Raw genomic sequence first — 14,560 nt, 5'->3', positions numbered from 1 at the left:
ATGCCCCAATATAGGGGAATGCCAGGGCCAAAAGAATGGGAATGGGTGGATAGGGAAGTGGGGGGGCGCTATGGGGGACTTTTGGGATAGCATTGGAAACGTAATTGAGGAAAATATGTAATAAAAATATTAAAAAAAAAAAAGAATCACATAAAACACAATTAACTTGAGGGCCAGAATCACTGAGTGTAAAGTATACTCAGATGTATAAGGAAAGAGTTGTATGTGCTTTTTCTCTAAATATATCATTCATAATATCATGGTGCATGAGACTGCAACATAACTATTTGATTTTAATAATGCAAACCAAGGGGCTTCTTCTGTATGCAAACTGTATTAAAACTACAACAAATGCATTGCTTATTGTCAAGGTCACCAAAAGCCTTCACACAGCCAATTTCTATTCACTTAGATAAACAAAGAAATGAATAAAGTGAATAAAGTATGCTTTTTCTAGAAAACCAGCAAGAACCACAGTCACTGAAAGTATCTCCATTAAACCTGAACAGTACGACCAGCAGCATCTAACTCCTCACATGACTCTCAGGTTCTTAGTCTTCACTGGTTGGAGATGGGTTTCCAGATGATCCGTGTAATGTAGTACTAATTTCAAGATATTCCAAGATGTGTGTGTGTGTGTGTGTGTGTGTGTGTGTGTGTGTGTGTGTGTGTGGTGAAGAATGTAGATTTGCTTGCAGCTAAAACCTGTGTTCATACAGATTCAAATTCTCATTTTTGGCTCATGTTGACTTGATATTCATGAAGTTGGCCTCAAAGAATTTCATTATGTGAGTTTATGGAAATGATACTTTTAGTCTAAACTGAGAAGGCCAATAAATTGTGTCTAAATTCTGACTTATATTAAAAAAAAAGTCTTTAATTTCCAGGAATGAAGATGCATCTGAGAATAAATCTCATTGTAAAGTTTTACAGTGCCCTGGGATATACCTATAAATGATTCATTCAAAAATGATCCAGTGATTTTTATTAAATCAAGATACTTTTGGCATCTCTGTTATATTACATTTCTATCTTACTTGCCAATGGCACTCATTTGAAATTGATTTTCATAGGATTACAGATAAACCAAAGTCATTTAAATAAATGTGCAAGGCAAAAAACATGTTAGGAAAATTAAATTTTAAATAAAAATATTTTCAAGAGCCAGAGACTTAGACTCTTTCTATAATATCAGAGAGAAACATGACAACTATGCTAAGAAATTTTAGAGTCAACAACTGGGAGAAAGAGTTTTGTCCTCTTGTTACTATGAGCCCGCAGCACTACGTCAGCTTTAAACTATTTACTTCATTGTACCACACAGAACAATTTATCAAACATATTACCTCAGATAGGTTCACATTTATAAGAATATTATGCTAAAATTTAGCTAAGACCAAGATTAATCCCTGAGCTACAATTTCTTCCTAGGGATGTGTCCACATAGCACGCAACATTTAGCAGTCCTCTAAGAATGAACATTCAAAAGAAATACCACAGTTTTACATTAAGCTGACAAACACAGACAAGAACATGGGATCAGCGGTGATTAATTTTCCTTACAAATTAAAGGTCTGATCATCATTTCCTTAAGGCTCTGCTGTAGTTTATTTTCCCCATCTGAATGATCATCATTATTATATACTATTTAGTAAGTAAAACATTTCTCCAGATTACACAAAATACTCATGTAGGTGTTTCTGATCAGAATGTTCAAGGTCATATAGGACTAAAGCCTTCTCTTTAGTGCACTAGTCTTCACTGGCCTGAGGCATTACAGATGTGTGAGGGGAAAGAGTCATGATCATCACGTTTCATTCATCTTTCTCACTTCATGTCTGTTTTCATTAGCTATCGAATCTATACCACTTTCAGAAGAATACCACCAATAGACCTACATATTTTTCAGAATTCAGTTGCTTCAATTTTAAAACTATTCATCATCATCATCAGTACCAGAATTTTAACATTTTATTGTGAATTGAAGCCTGTGACCCTCTTGCTTAAATGAGTGAATGAATCTTTTGCTCTTAGATGTGGGAAAACATTAATACCAAGATCTGTATGTTAGCTTCCACTTTCCATTGTTTCTGGCCCAATTACTACAGTAGCTGTTACATCCACGCAGGCTTCTTTCTCTTCCCAGTACAAGATAAAATTTACTAGTCAGTCAGTCAGTCAGTCTGTCTGTCTGTCTTTCCTCTCTTCCTTCCTTTTTCTCTCTCTCTGTATCTGTCTCTGTCTCTCCCTCCCTCCCACTCTCTCTTCTTTCTTTCTCTNTCTCTCTCTCTCTCTCTCTCTCTCTCTCTCTCTTTCTTTCTTTCTTTCTTTCTTTCTTTCTTTCTTTCTTTCTTTCTTTCTTTCTTTCTCTCTCTCTTTCTCTCCTTCTTCCTTCCTTCCTTCCTTCCTTGCTTCTCTCTCTCTTTCTTTCTTTCTCTTTTCTTCTTTACTTCCTTCCTTTCTTTCTTTCTTTCTTTCTTTCTTTCTTTCTTTCTTTCTTTCTTTCAAAATTACCTCACTCTTGAAAAGTTTATGTGAAATTAAGACCATTTTAATGAGCAGATGAATAGATGCTGGCACATGTGCTGAAAGCAGAACATTCACTTCGTTGTTAAAGGTGTTCCCTGTGCTCTTTTTCTGTGCGCCACCACTGTCCGGCTAGGTTGAAGGTTTTATGGGTAGGTTGTTGTCCTTGTATCTTCACTGCTTGGCTATAGGAAGTGGCCAGTGCAGGATCCCCCACTGCTAGGAGTCTAAGGAAAAGGTTGGAACTGGAAAATATTATCCTGAGTAAGGTAACCTAGACCCAAAAGGACATTGACAGAATGCACTCCCTTATAAGTGGATATTATCCTTAGAGGACAGGATAACCATGCTATACTCAACAGACCCAATGAAGCCAGATAACAAGGAGGGAACAAGGGAGGATGGTTGAATCTTTTTCAGAAGAGAAAATAAAATAGATAATGGATGTCAATGGAATGAGGGAACTGGGTGGATGTGGAGATGGGGAAGGGCATGGGTGTGTGTATGGGGGGGTATCAGGAGAGCAGAGGAGAGACAACGGAGGCAGGGGTAGGAAATCTCTAGGATGTGCCAGAAACTTGGGATGGGGAGAGGCCCCAGAGTGTCTATGGGGCTGACTCTAGCAGGATCTTTATCTATGACACTGAACATGTGCCAATACTCATTTAGAGTAGTAATTAATAGTACTTGTTATATACACGATATACATACATAAACTGTCCCTTGTTTTTGCCTTCCATGCCCACTGTGGAGGATCTACCAAAAAAGCCTTAAGGAATTCTGAGCATCCCCTCCCCCTTAAAATGGAGATAACTCAGTCTCCACTAAACATGAAGAACTGTGCTGAGTCAGAACAGATCCTTCTGTGTAACCACTCTGATGAGAAGAGCCTTTGTGCTTTTCTTAGGTAAATCCTGAGAGTTATGAGAAGGTATGAGTAAATTGCCTCACTCTTTCAGTCTGATTCCACCCAGTTATTACCATGTCTTTAAAAATCTGAACTCCATGGCAATAACACTCTGGGAAACTTGGGATAGGATCAGTCTACACAGATGACGGCCCTCCATATTTCTAGGCAACTCTTCATGCACAGAGCTCAGTTCTCTGTTATCCTCAGAGACACTCCAGTGATCTCCCGAGATCCTGGCTGTTCTATCAGTGGAGAGATTGTCCTCAAAGAGCTGGGTTAGCTGTGGGGCTTCCCTGGAACATTTTCCTTCTTTTAGGGATTATACTCCAATGACTTCAAACTGTTGGCACCTAAACTTTCCAGTTTCGTGGCTGTTTAGCACAGAAGTCTGGTGCCAGTTACATTCACTCAGTGAAAGTCTACACATGTTCTTTCACGCAGTTTTTCTATATGAAAAGTGTATTAATAATTGTTGCATATAATTGATCAGAAGCTATTACTAATTACATGGGTTTTTTTTTTCAGACAAATCATAGTGCTTCCACTGATACAGTATGAAGTTTTGATAAATGTTATGACCTAAAATTAAATCACTGCCACACAGTGAATTCTCGTCCATTCTTGTTAGCTGAACAGACACAGGACATACTATTGTGCACTGTTCCCCGTTTTCAAAGCTACAAGCTCTCCTTCCTCCTGCATTCCAAATATTTTTGCTAAGTACATTCACAAAGCAACTCACAGTTAATTAGCCAGAGATACAACAGAAAGCCTTTTCTCGGATGGGCCCAGTAAAATTACATGTTACTGAACACTACTTATGAACTTACTTTGTATGGTGACGTCTGAAACATATAGAATATGCTCATAGTACTTACTTAATTCCTTCCAAAATTCTCCTTCATTTTAAGATATTCTCTAATAAGTGATATCTCTGATATCACTGATTCTGAGTGATTTATTTTAATTAACAAATGTTTTGTCAACAGAGCATCCATCCAACAGTAAGCTTCAGAAAGATGGATGATAAACAGGATGGAGAAGACTAGAATCATTATGCCAAGAAATCATGGAACAAAAGCATTGTATCGAAGAAGGATGGAATTTGCAACAGAGATGCTGAATTAAGAACGTGACTTAATTGGCTTTGGCAACGTTACCTTGTTATAAGAATAGCTGCATCCACCGAAGCAATATCTTCTCCCCAGCTGGTCGACATCTCCAAATGTACATCATTCCTCCTGCCAAACTCTTCGTGCTGCCACTTACAAAAACTCTCCAGCATTTTCTCTCCATGGTGCCCAATATACAGATCTGCCTACAACAGAGGTCGCTTTCATTTTTCAGACAGATTATTATCAGAAATGGCTAATTAGTGAATCAATTCATTAATCCTAAGGCAACTTCCAACTGCTGAATACAGCATTAATTAGAACATGTAAGTCAATTAGTCCTAATTCATTCTGAGCTTACACAAACTGCATGAAATGAACAAACCTGAACTTTGTGAACTTGTAATAATGACTTAGTCTATGTAGAGTTACCATGAAAATCAAAGAGTTATAATGAAAAACTTAAACCTCTGATCTTTTAGGCTTGGGAAATAGATTATTCTGCAATTTATGTATAGAAGTGGCATTTAATTAGTGCTTTTTAATTAGCCAGAGTGATGCCATAAACTGCTCACCATTTCAGTGGCAATAGAGATAAGAAAATAAATATCTTCAACACCTATGTTTAAATAATAGAATAAAGCTGTCTTTTAAAAATGCCTTAAAATTACATTTTGGAAAGTTAGAATTTGTTGTTAGGATCCTTGGAAACTCAGAACATTCCATTTTTCAAATAAAATTGAGGGATTAACCCAAACCAAGGGCCAGTTTTATGTATACTTTGAGTGATTCAGTGGAAAGAATATCCCTAAAATACCCTTCACTTAAAAGTTCCCGAACACAATACGCCATCCACTTAACTGAATAGGAACTCAAGCCATCCTTACTGGTGTTTCATGGAGGAGAATGAGCTTTAGCACGCGGAGGTTGACCTGCACTCCCAGACTCTTGTGCTGGAAAAGGTTAAAAACCTAAAAGCCAAGAAACATTAGAATTTCTAACATTAAATGAAAACAGGCTCATTTTTTGCTCAAGGCTAAACAGAAAAAAAAATTCTCAACTTAGGATAAAAACCTTCTTTTAAAACTTGGTAGGCAACACTTTTTTTTAAAAACATGGTATCTAAGTCTTTATGTTTCTTTTTTAACTTAAATTTCATTTAATATGTATTATACAATGTATGATTAAGGCAGCAAAATCAAATTTCTACAGATCCTTTGTACAGGGATGAGGCTGGCTCAGGCCGAGGCTAGTGGGGTGTCAGAATGCAGATAAAGATAAGCAGAAGGGACAGAAGTCGGGAAAACTGTCCACTGGGGGAAAGGTTAAGTGTCAGTAAAATCTGCTCTCAGTTAATAGTTCCATTTACTCTTCTGTGACAACCACTCTTCATTAGCATTTTCTGGTTCTTCCCTAAGGAAAATTCAGCAGTAACATATGTCAAAGGATTACTATGTTGATGATCATCCCTAGCACTTGAGATACAAACTATTTTCTCCACCTCAGAAGTCGGCCACCATACTTACCTTCCTGGGCATCGGCCTGTTTAAATTGTATCTAGAACACATTAGGCCCTCCTCATCACCTGGAATCACATTGTTATTTAAAATTGCATGCATGCTTGAGTTACGTGGGTTTTGACAAACATCCATTTTTATTCCACCCCATAGTCACTCCATATGCTACAGGATTGCTAATAAGATCAAAGGTCTTACAAAGAAAGAAACGAAAGGGAGAACTAGGAGGAAGAAAGGGGGAATAACAGAAATGAACAGTTTTGCTTCTCAAAATTAACAACAGTTTTTAAGGTAAAGCAATATCTGAAAAGCCCTTTGCTATTTCACTGGAGACTGAGCAGTTTGATGTGCCTAGGGCATCACATTGCTCTCTCATATTAATCAAAGAAAGGGATGAGTCAATTTTCAAAGAACCAGAGGCCCCATGTTCAATGTCCAACATTACAAAACAGGCATCCTTTAGGCTGAATTCTATTTAGAGTTTTGTTGACAACCTTCCATGCATCCTAGGGTTCACCTACCATATTTAGGATTGTCAGGATGAATCTCCTGGCTGCATCTGCTCCGTGGTAGGAAACCATTGCAGGGTCTGCAACTACTACAGTCTCGATGTTGTATTCCTGGGATAATTTGTAGGAATACCGTTTTTCTCGTCTGTTGTCTGCTATTTTTTTAGACCTTGGTCTTCCTTTATCTGCAATAGAAAATGGATATTTCAATACATCTATTAAAGTGATCGTTCACAATAGACATCAACACCAAGCAAAATCCTACAAGATGGTATCTCAGAGCGCTGTGGAGTACTGATCAGATGTAGCAGTTCTGCTGTATTAAGGTACTTTTGTCTTCTAGTCCTCCTCCATATCCCCACCTGTAAAGTGAATTTAAAATACAATCTTCTTTCTAAAGTTATTGATGACTTATGCATATAAAAATTAGACCAGTAAAAATTTCTAACCATCAATATGAAATATAATAAACAAAAAATGTTAGTGATTTTGTAACCCAGTTGACAATAGAAATGTCTGCTTGTGAAAAAGTACCCAAAACAATTGTTCTGTACATTCTGAGGAGATGGCTCTGATTAATAAATCATCATGAATGAGATGCAAGGCTTTGGCTCCACCTCATATCAAGTGGATATAAAAGTTAGATCACAAGGTGATGGCTATCCCTCCAATGTTCCTGAATTAGAGTGGCAACTGAAAACATGTTATTTTTATAAGGATGATGATGAAATATTAACCATTGCTTTTAATAAAATCATGCTATGGACAGAGAGAAAAGAGTGCACCCAAATGGAAGAAGACATTTGCCATGTATCTCCAGATGACATAAACAAAGAGAAATTCTAATTCAATTAAAAAAAAAACAAACAAACACAGACAACAGACTTGAGTAGTTGCTGGTCAAACTCTAAAAGCTCTAAAGGACTAATTTATGTACAAGAAGAGCCTCAACCAAGCATTCCAAAGTGAAAACACAAAGCCTAATGGAGGAGAATCAAAATCCATACAATGAGTAAAATTAAAGAGACATAACAGTGAACACTCACAGGATTGGAAGAAAACTGTCCATCCGCATTATGTGATGTATTTTCAATACATCAAAGAAAATGGCTGACTGGAATTTCGGTGTCTGTCCTCACACTTACAAAGGCTTTACTGATATCACAATCAACTATACAAGAGGCACTGGTGTCGAACTGGGCATAAACACTCTGAAAAATTGATTATCATGGTCTATGAACATGAAACACATACGCAATGATCATGCCTCAAACACTTCCATCAGAGAAAGTAAACTATGTGCAAGTAATTTGGAATAGCAGCATTTTTAATAGTTCACATGGCCGTCTACATTTTAGCCTGTTACGCAATGAAACTAGAGGGACACTAGACAAAATGGAAAGAAAACAACTGCTATAAAATGAAACCTATGGAGGGAAGGAGGTATAATATTTGTGTGTACTGTGTAAGGATTATCTGTGAGTTATTCATAGGCTGATTGATTCCTCTGCCCCCATATCTGGTTGTAATGCTTAGTCTAAGGAGCTCTGATATCAATGACTGTAGACATTGATCCCCATTAATTCTCTGTCAATAAAAACTGACCAGTCAATAACTGAGTAGAAGAAAGAATAGGTTGGGAATTGTGCCCAGAAGGGAGGGAGGGAGGGAGGGAGAGAGAGAAAGATTCACAATGAGGAAGTGGTCCAGGTTTGGCCCAGAGAGCCAGACCAATACTCAAATGCAGTCATCTCTGGGATTTTAGCTGGGAGGTAGCTAGGTTAGTTCAGAGGATTAGAATAGATTATTAACTGTCCAGTTATTGTGTCGTTGGAATGATTATCAAATAAATCTTATAGTCTTTGTCTCATTCATTTGGAACCTGACCAGGAACAAAGAAAAACTGCCACTTTAAAAAATGCATTTACAGAGGACTCTCAAAAACCATGCTATATTGTAAAAAGAAGCCAGTTATAAAAGAATAGGTAGGTTGAGGCTGTTTGCAGACTTGTAAGTCCTGGAGCTAAAAATCAGGATGTTGATCATAGGGTAGGAGTGTGCCCAACTGAGATGTATGAGTGGTACAAGTATTTCCTGTATCCAATTCAGTGGTGGCTCACAGGTAGCACCATATAACTTTCATATGCTGCCACAGTGATGTTTGTGATCTAACAGGTGTACTGAGGTACCACTGACATGCCAAAAAGTGTGCAGGTATTTTTGTGCATCATGTAATAAATTTTGGTAAGTATCAGTGGTCCTATAATCACCTTTTCAAACCATAGCTCAAATCAGTTACCACTTCAGTCACAATGAAAGCCAAACTCTGAAAGAATGTTGTCTCCTTCACACAGTGTGTGTTCCTTGTTGACCAACATGTTTTCTATTTCTTTACCACAAGTTGTGGACTCTGGAAATGTGAAGAAAACCTTCTGTTTCAACTGGCAGTGCTCCTTGAGTCTCTAACCTTGCTGGGGTTCAGGAGTGTGCTCTCATCTTTACCATTCATCATACTGGTTTATAACAAACCTCTGTACTCAGGTTGATTGGCTCCATCTCACTAAACACCTATTCTACCTCTAACATTTGCTGGTTTCACGATTCATTTACACCGTGGATCACTTGACCTCCAGCTCTCCTCCTATGATTACCTTCTAGACACTCGAGACACCCCTGAGATCTAAGAGGAAACAGATGCTAAGACAACAGCTACTGAGAGCTCTGTGCCTTCAGCTATCTGCATAATTACTCTTTCGTTTTCCTTGTAGTAGGAGAAATTTAAATATCTACTCAACAAAACGAGTTTTATCCAAATACCAGATCAAAAACACTTGACTAAATTAATGCAAGTATTATGAAAACAGAGACAAAGGCTCTTCATATTCTGGAAGTGAACATGGCAACATCCAAGAAAGCAATGCAAAGTGGCAAGACAGACAGTGGATGCATGAAACAGAGTATGTTGACAAGGTTAGATTTTATGCAATCTTAGCGGTTCTAGAAATGAATTCCAAAGCTCAGAGACTCAAAGCTCCAAAGGAAAGCCAGGAAGAGAAATTGAGCACAGTAGTGTTTTCTGGTCTAGAACACTTCAAAACTAACTGTGTGGCTTCTCCAACTGTGGAGTAAAGTATACCTATAGTTAGAGACTCCAATCTACCTTATAGCAAGGATTAGCTGGGAACATCCCTTCAAGCTTATTTATGAAGTGACTTATTTTTTGCCAGAGTCAATCCCTAATAAACGTGTCCTGAGAAACTATGTGTGTTCTCATATTTTACCACTGTTGGCCTGAATGGAAATGAGAAACTTCATGTTCCATGCAGCATTCTTTCACTACAGTCATGAGATGAACGTGGAAACATAGAGTAACTAAAAGATACTAGGTGGCTTTGAACAGCCAGTTTCATTGGCTTCAGGTTACCCTTTTATTGGTTTTAGGGAGGGTGGATGGCAAAGACAATTGTATTTAGGTATCTACTCTTGTGCCCGCAACACCACCACTCCTATCTCTTGGCTGGTTTGTGACTCTCCAACCAGAAGCATTGTTCAGCCTAATGCTCAACCTTGTGACAATCCAGCTAAATGTCCAAGGGCAGAACATGAAGAGAACTGGTATTTATGATTTGTAGAACATCATTAAAACAAAATTACTTGTTCTTCTTTCTCTCAGTCTCAGCCCAGTGAGCTATGATCCAGACAAACTATAGTGAGTTCAGGTACACATTACAGGGGAAAACACTGGGGTAAGACACGGGAAGCAGTAGGGGCAGGGGATGGAGAATTTGTGGACACTGGATGATGTCTCAGATCAGACTTACTAACTTGCCCTGGCTTTCTGAGAACTTCTGAACTATATACGGAGTTGGAGATACAAACTCTATCTCATTCGAACCACTGTAATTTACTATGGCAACTTAGAGCTGCTCTGGACCTACTAGCATGGTTCCTTACTGCCCTCAAAAGGGTGCCTCTTGTGAAGTATTCATTACAAACTCTCATATCTATGACTTGTTCCACTCTCATGGCTGTGTGTATCCATCACCATGCAAAGAGCTCCCAAAGAGGACAGAGTGTTTCCCTCACATAAAATATAAGAATTACCAGTGTATACAGAGATCTGCTTTCAGGGCCTACAGGTGGCCCCATGAGAAATTTTAGGGATTTTTAATATTAAAGGTGAGCATGGCTAGAAGAATAGTCAGTTCATCTTTTAACAAGTTCTCTCTGCACTGAACTGAGAATTCTGACTTATCCTAAAACAACTGATTTTCATGTAGCATTTTAAAGCTTTGTAACATTGGGTCAACAGAGTAGCTAGACTATTCCTCTCTTCTACTCATCACCCAGGGGTCACTCTTTCCATCAGTGCTGGCTCCTTCACTGTTAGGAAGCTGTGTGCTACAGTTCTATCTTTGACTCTCCTTTCAAAGGAGACATCCTTATTACTAACTTATGCAAGCTGCCAAAGACAAATGAATAGTCTAACCCTGCTGTGACATCTATGAGCCACAGCAATGACCAGCTCAGAAAGACATTCACAAGGATACAACAGTGACATTTACTTCTTAGGGGTAACCTACAGTTGTCTAACGGAACATAAGGAACACTCAATAGGACAGACTCCACGCCTTTTTCTTCTTTAATTTAATTGTATTTGTAATTCATTTCTTACACTCCATATTCCATTCTCCACACCCCACCCATTCTCCGTCTACTCCACATCCCACACCTCCTCCCCACCCCACCCCATCTCCACATGGATGCTCCCACCTCCCATCCCACCTGACCTCTAAACTCCCTGGGGCCTCCAGCCTCTAGAGCATTAGGTGCGTCATCTCTGAATGAACACAGACCTGGAAGTCCTTTACTGTATGTGTTTTGGGTGGCCTCATATAAGCTGGTGTATGTTGTCTGTTTGGTGGTCCAGTGTTTGAGAGATCTTGGGGGTCCAGATTAATTAAGTCTGCTGACCCTTCTACAGAATCATCCTTCTCCTCAGCTTCTTTCAGCCTTCCCAAAGTCAACAACAGGGGTCAGCTGCTTCTGTCAATTGGTTGGGTGCAAATATCTGCATCTGACTCTTTCAGCTGCTTGTTGGGTCTTTCGGAGGGCAGTCATGATAGGTCCCTTTTTATAAGCGCTCCATAGCCTCAGCAATAGTGTCAGGCCTTGGGGCCTCCCCTTGAGCTGGATCCCACTTTAGGCCTGTCATTGGACCTTCTTTTCCTCAGGCTCCTCTCCATTTCTATCCCCGTAATTCTTTCAGACAGAAACAATTATGCTAATATTATACATGCCAACTACCAATGACAGATAAGTCAGAGAATGTTGAGGAGATTGCCACTTTCCAAAACCAGGACACTTCCTAACCACACTCTAATGAGCTTTATGACCACAGATAAGAGGAGCTTTCATTGTTTATTAAAGAGGCTCTTTTTTGCAGCAGAGGTCAAGCATTACAGAACTTAATGCGTAGACTGGTTAAAAGCCACAACTTGTTAAAATGCAGAGATCAATTCACTGCGTGATACCCAGCTAGAACTGATATATCTATAACACAACCTCTATGCCTGTGGCTGAGGATACACTACAAACCAAGTGAGAAAGAAAGGCTGTAAGAGCCAGAGAACCAGGATGCTATGCATATGTGTGTATGTATACATGAATATGTGTTTGTATATAAGGGAAAATGTACCTATTAATTAAACCTCAATAGTATGAAATATCAAATAAGACCTACATAATGACAATAGCAGTTGACATGACAGCATGGATGTTTTTCAAAACATCTCACAAAATCTTACCTCTAGATGAAGAGATACATGCAATTAATGGACCCCAAGAGAGGGAAACAGTATTATCCTTATCCAAGTCCACTGATTCTATCCCAGTGGTCAGTCTTAACACATTTACATATGAGCAACACTAAATGTATTCAGCATATTCTATTTATATGTGCATAGTATATGTGTGTGTATGCGAGCATGTGCATGTGTGTGTGCACATATGTGTATGTAAAAATACTAAAGAACAGGTCATGAAGTTTAGGTGAAGATATGGGAAGAGTAGAAAGGGGAGAGAGACATATAGAAATTATATGAATAGAGCACACTTGTTTTTATGTTAATTTTGTTTCTTCAAGAGGGGCTGCCCCAACGAGGAGTGGATCACTTACTCAGGTGATTTCAGGTGAATCTTCTCCCCATTTTAACTGATAAAATAAAGGCTAGAGCCTGTGATTGGGCAGTGGAAGGAAAAGGTGGGACTGGGAGTTTTAGAGAGGGTAAGAAAGGAAGGAGGCGACAGAGATGAAGAGACAGAGGAGAGAGAGGAAGACCGAGGAACAAGAGGTAGAAGGAAGATGGAGCAGAACCACATGGCCTGGAGGAGACACAAGTAGCAAGATGTCTCATAGCTGGGAAACACAGTAGTGTAGTGGTATATCTGCCCAATCTAGGCAAACAGTTTACAAATATTATAACTGAGTTGTGTGTTCTTTGCATGGGCTTATTGGAGTTGGAGATTTACTGCAACACGCTTGTGTAGAATTCTAAATAATAATAATAATAATAACACAAAGTATCATCTGAATAGTAGGAATGTGGTTGTGAAAAATAATTAATATAATTAGCACAAGACAAATAATCCATAATCCATGTATGTGATGATTTGTATATGCTTGGCCCAGGGAGTGGCACTATTAGGAGGTGTAGCCTTGTTTGAGTAGGTGTGTTACTGTGGGCATGGATTTTAAGGCCTTACTCCTACCTGCTTGGAAGCCAGTCTTCCACTAGCAGCCTTCAGATGAAGATGTTGAACTTTCCCATGTCTGCTTGGATACTGCCATGCTCCTTCCTTGACAATAATGGACTGAACCTCTGAATCTATAAGCTAGCCCCAGTTAAATGTTGTCTTTATAAGAGTTGCCTTGGTCATGGTGTCTGTTCGCAGCAATAAAGCCCTAACTAAGACAAAAGTTGGTCCCAGGGACTGGGGTACTTCTGTGATGGGCCTGACCATGCTTTTGTTTGGAAGAAGGCGGATTTGGGGACTTTGGGTTTGGAAAGCAGTGGTATCACGTAAGTGGGGCTTAGTGGGCCATCCTTGTAGGAATAAGGAAGACTTTATTCCTGAGAGTGATTTGAACTGTGCGGACCTGATCCAAGAGGTTTCAGTGGAGAATGTCAATATGTGGCCTAGAGATTGTTTTTGTGGGATTTTGGTGAAGAATGCGGCTACATTTTGCCCTTATCTGAAGAGTCTGCCTGAGGCTAAGGTGAAGAGACTCAGAGTAATTGCATTGACAACGGAAGCCTCAGAAATGCCCATCATAGACTGTGTTCTCTGGTTAAGTCTTATGAAGAGCATTTTGAAACACACATAGCAAAAAATATATGGTTTGAGTATTAAATGGGCACCAGGAAGTAAAATGGAGCTGAGTCCTGTTCAAAGAGATAACAAATTAAGGAAGTGGACTTTGAAGCAGGATCCTACCTAGCTACATTTAGATCCAGGCATAGCAGTACACACTTTTAATCCCAGGAGATAAAGCCAAGCAGATCTTGTCCCAAGGCCAGCCTGGGACAGAGCAAGTTCCAGGTGAAAAAACTTAGATCCAGGCATGGTGGTACACACCTTTAATCCCATGAGACAGGCATGCAGAGCTCTGAGTTTAAGGTCAATCTACAGAGCAAGAACCAGGATAGCCAAGCTTAGGCAGTGAAGGATTTAGAAAACATAAAGCTAGTGATAATGTAATAATACAAGGGGATCATGTTCTAGTTCCTGTAAGCAGCAGAACTCGGCAGCTTCAGCCATGTACCTCTGGCTTTAGAGTGAAAAATAGAATGGAGTACTGGGACAGTTGATGCTGATTAGCTGGAGCTAAGAAATTAGTGGTGATTAAGAAGAGACCAGAGGGTATGGGGGAGATAGCATTTTGAGATAGCATTGGAAATGTAAATGAGGAAAATACCTAATTTA

At 39.2% G+C, this 14,560-nt stretch overlaps 1 protein-coding gene across 1 annotated transcript in view; it reads right to left on the bottom strand.

Moving 5' to 3' along the window:
* Adamts19 (ADAM metallopeptidase with thrombospondin type 1 motif 19) overlaps positions 1 to 14,560 on the bottom strand; it is a 195,127-nt gene that overhangs the window by 131,860 nt on the left and 48,707 nt on the right. Inside the window, exons 4-6 of the mRNA XM_021150815.1 lie at positions 6,587 to 6,759; positions 5,436 to 5,519; positions 4,597 to 4,754 (exon numbers count right to left, since the gene is read on the bottom strand). Coding sequence (XP_021006474.1) covers positions 4,597 to 4,754; positions 5,436 to 5,519; positions 6,587 to 6,759 — 415 coding nt within the window. The remainder of the gene's footprint in view (positions 1 to 4,596; positions 4,755 to 5,435; positions 5,520 to 6,586; positions 6,760 to 14,560) is intronic.

The sequence above is a fragment of the Mus caroli genome, chromosome 18 (genome assembly GCF_900094665.2).
Source record: "Mus caroli chromosome 18, CAROLI_EIJ_v1.1, whole genome shotgun sequence".
Lineage (NCBI taxonomy): Eukaryota > Metazoa > Chordata > Mammalia > Rodentia > Muridae > Mus > Mus caroli.
The sequence above is the reverse complement of the archived record's forward strand: the minus strand, read 5'-3'. Positions and strand labels throughout refer to the sequence as shown.